Genomic DNA, 12,207 nt, shown 5'->3' on the forward strand with positions numbered 1-12,207 from the left:
ATTTGGACCAAACAGGCTTTTGTAAGAAACCGCTCATCTCCTGATAATATCACTAGATTATTTAATATTATGCATTATGTAGAGAATGACCAAGAACTTGTAGTAGAGGCTTCATTAGATGTGGAAAAAGCTTTTGACCGCATAGAATGTTTGAAGTCTTACAGAGGATGAGGATGAATATTGGACCTAAGTATGTAGATCTGATTAGATTACTGTACAAATGTCTGGTAGCTCAGATCCTGACTAATGGAAATGTTTCCTCACAGTTTTCCCTATCACGTGGCACAAGACAGGGTTGTCCCGCTAGTCCGTTCCTTTTTTCTTTGGCTATAGAGCCACTGGCAGAAGCTTTAAGATCTCATCCATCCATCCATGGTGTTTTTATAGGTGGGCGTGAACATCTGGTCTCCATGATGACATTTTGCATTACCTCATCCTGAAAGAATATGGGACCTTTTCAGGATATAAAATACACCCATCGAAGAGTATAATTATGCCTTTTAACAGGTCAGCTATGCAGACCCCCAATCTTAGACCAGCCGTTTTCTTGGAGACCTCAGAAAATGACATATCTTGGATTGCAAATTCCATCTGAAATTATTAAAACATATCAACTGAACTATACTCTACTTCTCAAAAAGGTTGGGGTAGAATTGGATAGATGGTTTTGCTGAGTGATGACATTGGCTGCGTTTCAAACTCATGAAAGACACACCCTCATCCACTTACCCTCGCCTTACGCCCTTGGGGGAATCCCCGCAACCATCTTTGTCATCGGTCCAAATGATTAGCCAAGCAAGGGAAGTTGGCAACGTAAGCCCCTCAGCCCCCGTTTTTGATCGAGTTTGCGAGTGTACAATTATGTTTACTCCGGGCCTGAAACATCCCATAATTCAATTCGCAATGATTGTACATCCGCTAAGAAAAGTCAGCCAAAACTTAAAACCAACTACTAGCGCACATGACGGCTCAAACACGTATCATAAAAGTTATTCTGTTTTTGTTTGGTTCGCTTTTGAAAACGTTAACTTGCGCGAATAACTTTCCCTGACATCACACTTAGACATTTGTCATTTTGGATTTACCTGATATAGTAGGACGGCTAACATTCGATGTCTGTGGATGCGTTGTCTTCTAGCCTAGATATGAAATGCATCATAATTGACTGTAGAGCATATAAGGCACACATACACAACAGTTCCAGGATGACTGACAACACAACCGTGGGATGAATGAGTGACACATTTTCGACCAAGAGAGGTTCATTTAAAATTAATTAATTCCTCCCTCGCCCTGCAAGTGTCAACTCGTCAGACGTCATGATACGTCATCAGAAGGGTCCACTTCATTTGAGGGCTGAGGGGAGAGGGTGTGTGTTTTAAGCATTTGTAATGCAACCATTGGCATCTAACTGGTGCTGTAGGCGAGGTGAGGGGGCGGGAACAGCCAATCCCAGTAGGCACCGCGTCATTCCAGGGTGTTCTGGGGGCTGAAGCCTAGGCCTAATGACGCCACTGGTCTCTGGCCTAATGATGCCACTGGTCTCTGGCCTAACGACGCCACAGGTCTCTGGCCTAATGACACCACTGGTCTCTGGCCTAATGACGCCACTGGTCTCTGGCCTAATGATGCCACTGGTCTCTGGCCTAATGATGCCACTGGTCCCGGGCCTACTGACGCCACTGGTCCCAGGCCTAACGACTCCACTGGTCCCGGGCCTAATGACGCCACTGGTCCAAAAGCATTCTCGTCTTCTAACCTCCCTCTCCTCTCCTCTCCTCTCCTCTCCTCTCCTCTCCTCTCCTCTCCTCTCCTCTCCTCTCCACAGAGTACTGTCTCCTACCACAGGATGTGGGTACAGCTCCAGCCTCAGGAGGAGAGGACTTCCAGATCATGCTGTATTATGACGCAGCTAAAGACCTGTGCTACCCCTTCAAGTACCTGGGGGAGGGGGGCAACGCTAACCGCTTCACCCTGGAGAGGATCTGTATGAGGAACTGTTCTGCCAAGGCAGAGGAGATCTATCCCGTGGATGGTGAGATAGGACACAATTAATCATTAATATAGATAGTATACTAGAACCAGTCCAGACCCTGTCCTCTAATATAGATAGTATACTAGAACCAGTCCAGACCCTGTCCTCTAATATAGATAGTATACCAGAACCAGTCCAGACCCTGTCCTCTAATATAGATAGTATACAAGAACCAGTCCAGACCCTGTCCTCTAATATAGATAGTATACTAGAACCAGTCCAGACCCTGTCCTCTAATATAGATAGTATACTAGAACCAGTCCAGACCCTGCCCTCTAATATAGATAGTATAGTAGAACCAGTCCAGACCCTGTCCTCTAATATAGGTAGTATACCAGAACCAGTCCAGACCCTGTCCTCTAATATAGATAGTATACTAGAACCAGTCCAGACCCTGTCCTCTAATATAGGTAGTATACCAGAACCAGTCCAGACCCTGTCCTCTAATATAGATAGTATACTAGAACCAGTCCAGACCATGTCCTCTAATATAGATAGTATACCAGAACCAGTCCAGACCCTGTCCTCTAATATAGATAGTATACTAGAACCAGTCCAGACCATGTCCTCTAATATAGGTAGTATACCAGAACCAGTCCAGACCCTGTCCTCTAATATAGATAGTATACTAGAACCAGTCCAGACCCTGTCCTCTAATATAGGTAGTATACCAGAACCAGTCCAGACCCTGTCCTCTAATATAGATAGTATACCAGAACCAGTCCAGACCCTGTCCTCTAATATAGGTAGTATACCAGAACCAGTCCAGACCCTGTCCTCTAATATAGGTAGTATACCAGAACCAGTCCAGACCCTGTCCTCTAATATAGGTAGTATACCAGAACCAGTCCAGACCCTGTCCTCTAATATAGATAGTATACCAGAACCAGTCCAGACCCTGTCCTCTAATATAGGTAGTATACCAGAACCAGTCCAGACCCTGTCCTCTAATATAGATAGTATACCAGAACCAGTCCAGACCCTGTCCTCTAATATAGATAGTATACTAGAACCAGTCCAGACCCTGTCCTCTAATATAGATAGTATACCAGAACCAGTCCAGACCCTGTCCTCTAATATAGGTAGTATACCAGAACCAGTCCAGACCCTGTCCTCTAATATAGATAGTATACCAGAACCAGTCCAGACCCTGTCCTCTAATATAGGTAGTATACCAGAACCAGTCCAGACCCTGTCCTCTAATATAGATAGTATACCAGAACCAGTCCAGACCCTGTCCTCTAATATAGATAGTATACTAGAACCAGTCCAGACCCTGTCCTCTAATATAGATAGTATACCAGAACCAGTCCAGACCCTGTTCTCTAATATAGATAGTATAGTAGAACCAGTCCAGACCCTGTCCTCTAATATAGGTAGTATACCAGAACCAGTCCAGACCCTGTCCTCTAATATAGATAGTATACCAGAACCAGTCCAGACCCTGTCCTCTAATATAGATAGTATACCAGAACCAGTCCAGACCCTGTCCTCTAATATAGATAGTATACCAGAACCAGTCCAGACCCTGTCCTCTAATATAGATAGTATACTAGAACCAGTCCAGACCCTGTCCTCTAATATAGATAGTATACCAGAACCAGTCCAGACCCTGTCCTCTAATATAGATAGTATACCAGAACCAGTCCAGACCCTGTCCTCTAATATAGATAGTATACCAGAACCAGTCCAGACCCTGTCCTCTAATATAGATAGTATACTAGAACCAGTCCAGACCCTGCTGTAATAACTTGATAGAGATAGAGTGGACATAGAATTCAAGTTATTACAGCACAGAAAACACCCTTTATTGTGGTGTGGTCATAAACAAGGACTGTATTGTGGTGTGGTCATAAACAAAGACTGTATTGTGGCGTGGTCATAAACAAGGACTTTGGAGTAACATTTGTACAGAGGAAGAGGTTTTATGGCCCCTGCTATGACTATATTGGGTAGTGGGTGGGTGTTTGTGTAAGAGAGAGGAAGAGTGAGAGAGAGAGAGAGATAAAGAGGAAGAGAGAGAGAGAGAGAGAGAGAGAGAGAGATAAAGAGGAAGAGAGAGAGAGAGAGAGAGAGAGATAAAGAGGAAGAGAGAGAGAGAGAGAGGAAGAAAGAGAGAGAGATTTTTACTGTCGTCTAGTGTTGGGTTTCTTGAGGTTTACCATCTAAATGTGAGGCAGAGATCATCCATAATGTCTGAAATGAGAAGAGTAACTCATTCAAAACCTACTACTGATTTCAGGGTTTACACCAGGACTCCCCAATATGCTTCCCACCGTCTAAACTCGTCCTGCGGGTGATTTTATTTGGCCCCCTAAGTTTTCTGAGCAAATGTATTTAAAGACTATCCAATCACCAAGAAATTCCCAAGTATTCCCACACATAGAAAGAGAGGCGTATGTGATCGTATCCCAATGTAATCAAGGTTTGAAATGATTCGGTTATTGTCCAATACTATGTCTGTTTGGGGATTCTTGAGGTCCATTTGCAGTGTACAAATGATTTATAACTGAGTTCCGGCCTCCGACCATCTGCTCAAGGTAAATTGGCCTACGGATGAATTTAGTTGACGATCCCTGGTTTACAGGAGATAAGCACTAACGCAACTGTGTACTCATGTGCAGCAGTACGTTTACCTCCATTGCAATGCGCCACCATGTGGCGAAACGTAGTAACAACACCCAGAAAAATGTCATGGGTTGAACCTACACAGGAATCACAAACACTGAAGTCTTTTTTTGTGTGTGTGTGATTTAATGCTCAGTCTCTCTCCCTAGCCAACCCTAACCCCAACCCTTGTCATTCCCTCTGTACAGAGTCACAAGCCTGCCACTTCAAGAAGGCTCTGGGTGAATGCTTCGGCGCCTACCTGCGTTATTACTACGACCCCATCCATCAGAAGTGCAAGAAGTTCCACTGGACTGGCTGTGTGGGGAACGGAAACAGGTTCATCGACCATCAGGCCTGCAACGCCACCTGTGCTGGGATTCATGGTGACATGACATGACATGACATAAGATGGCATAATATGATATAATATGGCATAGCATGACATAAGATTGCACAATTGGACGTAACATGACATAAAATGGCATAACATAACACATAAAATAACATAGCATAAACTAATGAATCGTGAATCATGAAATATCCTAATTTAGAGGTTCTACATATTCTTGTAGTTTTCAATGCCACATGACAATGAAAACTAACAACACATGAATGTAATGTTGAATAATTAACTGATACTATATTTGTGATAATCTGATGTAATAATCTGATATAATAATCTGACATAATAATCTGATGTAATAATCTGATGTAATAATCTGATGTAATAATCTGATATAATAATCTGACATAATAATCTGACGTAATAATCTGATGTAATAATCTGATGTAATAATCTGATGTAATAATCTGATGTAATAATCTGACGTAATAATCTGATATAATAATCTGACATAATAATCTGACATAATAATCTGACATAATAATCTGATGTAATAATCTGATGTAATAATCTGATGTAATAATCTGATATAATAATCTGACATAATAATCTGATGTAATAATCTGATATAATAATCTGACATAATAATCTGATATAATAATCTGACATAATAATCTGATATAATAATCTGATATAATAATCTGATATAATAATCTGATATAATAATCTGATATAATAATCTGACATAATAATCTGATATAATAATCTGACATAATAATCTGATATAATAATCTGATATAATAATCTGATATAATAATCTGATATAATAATCTGACATAATAATCTGATATAATAATCTGACATAATAATCTGATATAATAATCTGATATAATAATCTGATATAATAATCTGATATAATAATCTGATATAATAATCTGACATAATAATCTGACATAATAATCTGACATAATAATCTGATATAATAATCTGACATAATAATCTGATATAATAATCTGATGTAATAATCTGACATAATAATCTGATGTTTTGTCATCAGATGAAGGTAGTGCGCTTGAGGAGGATGAGCCCGATACTCCTATTGGTGAGTAGAGAGATACACTACATGACCAAAAGTATGTGGACACCTGCTCGTTGAACATCTCATTCCAAAATCATGGGCATTAAAATGCCATAACAGCCTCCACTCTTCTGGGAAGGCTTTCCACGAGATGTTGGAACATTACTGCGGGGATTTGCTTCCATTCAGCCACCAGAGCATTAGTGAGGCAATGATGTTGGGCGATTAGGCCTGGCCTCGCAGTCAGCGTTCTAATTCATCCCAAAGGTGTTTGATGGGGTTAAGGTCAGGGCTCTGTGAAGGCCAGTCAAGTTCTTCCACACCAATCTCAACAAACCATTTCTGTATGGACCTTGCTTTGTGCTCGGGGGCATTGTGATGCTGAAAAAGGAAAGGGCCTTCCCCAAACTGATGCCACTAAGTTTGAAGCACAGAACCGTCTTGATTGTCATTGTATGCTGTAGTGTTAAGATTTCCCTTCACTGGAACTAAGGGGCCCGAACCATGAAAAACAGCCGCACACTATTGTCCTCCTCCACCCACAGCACTCGGAGATCCCGTTCTGTGAGCTTGTGTGGCCTACCACTTCACGGTCCCGTTCTGTGAGCTTGTGTGGCCTACCACTTCACGGTCCCGTTCTGTGAGCTTGTGTGGCCTACCACTTCACGGTCCCGTTCTGTGAGCTAGTGTGGCCCACCACTTCACGGTCCCGTTCTGTGAGCTTGTGTGGCCCACCACTTCACGGTGCCGTTCTGTGAGCTTGTGTGGCCTACCACTTCACGGTCCCGTTCTGTGAGCTTGTGTGGCCTACCCCTTCACGGTCCCGTTCTGTGAGCTTGTGTGGCCCACCACTTCACGGTGCCGTTCTGTGAGCTTGTGTGGCCTACCACTTCACGGTCCCGTTCTGTGAGCTTGTGTGGCCTACCACTTCACGGTCCCGTTCTGTGAGATTGTGTGGCCTACCCCTTCACGGTCCCGTTCTGTGAGATTGTGTGGCCTACCACTTCACGGTCCCGTTCTGTGAGATTGTGTGGCCTACCACTTCACGGTCCCGTTCTGTGAGCTTGTGTGGCCTACCACTTCACGGTCCCGTTCTGTGAGCTTGTGTGGCCTACCACTTCACGGTCCCGTTCTGTGAGCTTGTGTGGCCTACCACTTCACGGTCCCGTTCTGTGAGCTTGTGTGGCCTACCACTTCACGGTCCCGTTCTGTGAGCTTGTGTGGCCTACCACTTCACGGTCCCGTTCTGTGAGCTTGTGTGGCCTACCACTTCACGGTCCCGTTCTGTGAGCTTGTGTGGTCTACCACTTCACGGTCCCGTTCTGTGAGATTGTGTGGTCTACCACTTCACGGTCCCGTTCTGTGAGCTTGTGTGGCCTACCACTTCACGGTCCCGTTCTGTGAGATTGTGTGGCCTACCACTTCACGGTCCCGTTCTGTGAGCTTGTGTGGCCTACCACTTCACGGTCCCGTTCTGTGAGCTTGTGTGGCCTACCACTTCACGGTCCCGTTCTGTGAGCTTGTGTGGCCTACCACTTCACGGTCCCGTTCTGTGAGCTTGTGTGGCCTACCACTTCACGGTCCCGTTCTGTGAGATTGTGTGGCCTACCCCTTCACGGTCCCGTTCTGTGAGATTGTGTGGCATTGTTGCATCTAGACGTTTCCGCTTAACAATAACAGCACTGACAGTTGACCGGGGAAGCTCTAGCAGGACAGACTTTTGACAAACTGACTTGTTGGAAAGGTGGCATCCTATGACGGTGCTACGTGAAAGACACTGAGCTCTTGTGATAAAGTACAGTACAGTACAGTACACTGTTCATTCTCTGGTGATACAGTACAGTACAGTGTTCATTCTCTGGTGATACAGTACAGTACAGTGTTCATTCTCTGGTGATACAGTACAGTACAGTGTTCATTCTCTGGTGATACAGTACAGTACAGTGTTCATTCTCTGGTGATACAGTACAGTACAGTACACTGTTCATTCTCTGGTGATACAGTACAGTACAGTGTTCATTCTCTGGTGATACAGTACAGTACAGTACACTGTTCATTCTCTGGTGATACAGTACAGTACAGTGTTCATTCTCTGGTGATACAGTACAGTACAGTACAGTGTTCATTCTCTGGTGATACAGTACAGTACAGTACACTGTTCATTCTCTGGTGATACAGTACAGTACAGTGTTCATTCTCTGGTGATACAGTACAGTACAGTGTTCATTCTCTGGTGATACAGTACAGTACACTGTTCATTCTCTGGTGATACAGTACAGTACAGTGTTCATTCTCTGGTGATACAGTACAGTACACTGTTCATTCTCTGGTGATACAGTACAGTACAGTGTTCATTCTCTGGTGATACAGTACAGTACAGTACACTGTTCATTCTCTGGTGATACAGTACAGTACAGTGTTCATTCTCTGGTGATACAGTACAGTACAGTGTTCATTCTCTGGTGATACAGTACAGTACAGTACAGTGTTCATTCTCTGGTGATACAGTACAGTACAGTACAGTGTTCATTCTCTGGTGATACAGTACAGTACAGTACAGTGTTCATTCTCTGGTGATACAGTACAGTACAGTACACTGTTCATTCTCTGGTGATACAGTACAGTACAGTACACTGTTCATTCTCTGGTGATACAGTACAGTACAGTACACTGTTCATTCTCTGGTGATACAGTACAGTACAGTACAGTGTTCATTCTCTGGTGATACAGTACAGTACAGTACACTGTTCATTCTCTGGTGATACAGTACAGTACACTGTTCATTCTCTGGTGATACAGTACAGTACAGTACACTGTTCATTCTCTGGTGATACAGTACAGTACAGTACAGTGTTCATTCTCTGGTGATACAGTACAGTACACTGTTCATTCTCTGGTGATACAGTACAGTACACTGTTCATTCTCTGGTGATACAGTACAGTACACTGTTCATTCTCTGGTGATACAGTACAGTACAGTACAGTGTTCATTCTCTGGTGATACAGTACAGTACAGTGTTCATTCTCTGGTGATACAGTACAGTACACTGTTCATTCTCTGGTGATACAGTACAGTACAGTACAGTGTTCATTCTCTGGTGATACAGTACAGTACAGTGTTCATTCTCTGGTGATACAGTACAGTACAGTGTTCATTCTCTGGTGATACAGTACAGTACAGTGTTCATTCTCTGGTGATACAGTACAGTACAGTACACTGTTCATTCTCTGGTGATACAGTACAGTACAGTGTTCATTCTCTGGTGATACAGTACAGTACAGTGTTCATTCTCTGGTGATACAGTACAGTACAGTACAGTGTTCATTCTCTGGTGATACAGTACAGTACAGTACAGTACAGTGTTCATTCTCTGGTGATACAGTACAGTACAGTACACTGTTCATTCTCTGGTGATACAGTACAGTACAGTACACTGTTCATTCTCTGGTGATACAGTACAGTACAGTACAGTGTTCATTCTCTGGTGATACAGTACAGTACAGTACACTGTTCATTCTCTGGTGATACAGTACAGTACACTGTTCATTCTCTGGTGATACAGTACAGTACAGTACACTGTTCATTCTCTGGTGATACAGTACAGTACAGTACAGTGTTCATTCTCTGGTGATACAGTACAGTACACTGTTCATTCTCTGGTGATACAGTACAGTACACTGTTCATTCTCTGGTGATACAGTACAGTACACTGTTCATTCTCTGGTGATACAGTACAGTACAGTACACTGTTCATTCTCTGGTGATACAGTACAGTACAGTACAGTACACTGTTCATTCTCTGGTGATACAGTACAGTACAGTGTTCATTCTCTGGTGATACAGTACAGTACACTGTTCATTCTCTGGTGATACAGTACAGTACAGTACAGTACACTGTTCATTCTCTGGTGATACAGTACAGTACAGTGTTCATTCTCTGGTGATACAGTACAGTACATTACAGTGTTCATTCTCTGGTGTTACAGTACAGTACAGTACAGTGTTCATTCTCTGGTGATACAGTACAGTACAGTACACTGTTCATTCTCTGGTGATACAGTACAGTACAGTACACTGTTCATTCTCTGGTGATACAGTACAGTACACTGTTCATTCTCTGGTGATACAGTACAGTACACTGTTCATTCTCTGGTGATACAGTACAGTACAGTACACTGTTCATTCTCTGGTGATACAGTACAGTACAGTGTTCATTCTCTGGTGATACAGTACAGTACAGTGTTCATTCTCTGGTGATACAGTACAGTACAGTACACTGTTCATTCTCTGGTGATACAGTACAGTACAGTACACTGTTCATTCTCTGGTGATACAGTACAGTACAGTACAGTGTTCATTCTCTGGTGATACAGTACAGTACAGTACAGTGTTCATTCTCTGGTGATACAGTACAGTACAGTACACTGTTCATTCTCTGGTGATACAGTACAGTACACTGTTCATTCTCTGGTGATACAGTACAGTACAGTACAGTGTTCATTCTCTGGTGATACAGTACAGTACAGTACACTGTTCATTCTCTGGTGATACAGTACAGTACACTGTTCATTCTCTGGTGATACAGTACAGTACACTGTTCATTCTCTGGTGATACAGTACAGTACAGTACACTGTTCATTCTCTGGTGATACAGTACAGTACAGTGTTCATTCTCTGGTGATACAGTACAGTACACTGTTCATTCTCTGGTGATACAGTACAGTACAGTACACTGTTCATTCTCTGGTGATACAGTACAGTACAGTACACTGTTCATTCTCTGGTGATACAGTACAGTACAGTGTTCATTCTCTGGTGATACAGTACAGTACAGTACACTGTTCATTCTCTGGTGATACAGTACAGTACAGTGTTCATTCTCTGGTGATACAGTACAGTACACTGTTCATTCTCTGGTGATACAGTACAGTACACTGTTCATTCTCTGTTGATACAGTACAGTACAGTGTTCATTCTCTGGTGATACAGTACAGTACAGTGTTCATTCTCTGGTGATACAGTACAGTACAGTACACTGTTCATTCTCTGGTGATACAGTACAGTACAGTACACTGTTCATTCTCTGGTGATACAGTACAGTACAGTACACTGTTCATTCTCTGGTGATACAGTACAGTACAGTACACTGTTCATTCTCTGGTGATACAGTACAGTACACTGTTCATTCTCTGGTGATACAGTACAGTACAGTACAGTGTTCATTCTCTGGTGATACAGTACAGTACACTGTTCATTCTCTGTTGATACAGTACAGTACAGTACAGTGTTCATTCTCTGGTGATACAGTACAGTACACTGTTCATTCTCTGGTGATACAGTACAGTACAGTACACTGTTCATTCTCTGTTGATACAGTACAGTACAGTACAGTGTTCATTCTCTGGTGATACAGTACAGTACAGTACAGTGTTCATTCTCTGGTGATACAGTACAGTACAGTACACTGTTCATTCTCTGGTGATACAGTACAGTACAGTACAGTGTTCATTCTCTGGTGATACAGTACAGTACAGTACAGTGTTCATTCTCTGGTGATACAGTACAGTACAGTACAGTGTTCATTCTCTGGTGATACAGTACAGTACAGTACAGTGTTCATTCTCTGGTGATACAGTACAGTACATTACAGTGTTCATTCTCTGGTGATACAGTACAGTACAGTACAGTGTTCAGTCTCTGGTGATACAGTACAGTACAGTACACTGTTCATTCTCTGTTGATACAGTACAGTACAGTACAGTGTTCATTCTCTGGTGATACAGTACAGTACACTGTTCATTCTCTGGTGATACAGTACAGTACACTGTTCATTCTCTGGTGATACAGTACAGTACACTGTTCATTCTCTGGTGATACAGTACAGTACAGTACAGTGTTCATTCTCTGGTGATACAGTACAGTACAGTACACTGTTCATTCTCTGGTGATACAGTACAGTACATTGTTCATTCTCTGGTGATACAGTACAGTACAGTACAGTGTTCATTCTCTGGTGATACAGTACAGTACAGTACAGTACAGTGTTCATTCTCTGGTGATACAGTACAGTACACTGTTCATTCTCTGGTGATACAGTACAGTACAGTGTTCATTCTCTGGTGATACAGTACAGTACACTG

At 42.6% G+C, this 12,207-nt stretch overlaps 1 protein-coding gene across 1 annotated transcript in view; it reads left to right on the forward strand.

The window, feature by feature from the left end:
- Window positions 1-12,207, forward strand: part of si:dkeyp-73b11.8 (BPTI/Kunitz domain-containing protein) — a 30,891-nt gene that overhangs the window by 5,160 nt on the left and 13,524 nt on the right. The window contains exons 2-4 of the mRNA XM_055910115.1: window positions 1,829-2,035; window positions 4,852-5,028; window positions 6,046-6,090. Of these exons, the coding sequence (XP_055766090.1) occupies window positions 1,829-2,035; window positions 4,852-5,028; window positions 6,046-6,090 (429 nt within the window). The remainder of the gene's footprint in view (window positions 1-1,828; window positions 2,036-4,851; window positions 5,029-6,045; window positions 6,091-12,207) is intronic.

Source organism: Salvelinus fontinalis, unplaced genomic scaffold (genome assembly GCF_029448725.1).
Source record: "Salvelinus fontinalis isolate EN_2023a unplaced genomic scaffold, ASM2944872v1 scaffold_0001, whole genome shotgun sequence".
Lineage (NCBI taxonomy): Eukaryota > Metazoa > Chordata > Actinopteri > Salmoniformes > Salmonidae > Salvelinus > Salvelinus fontinalis.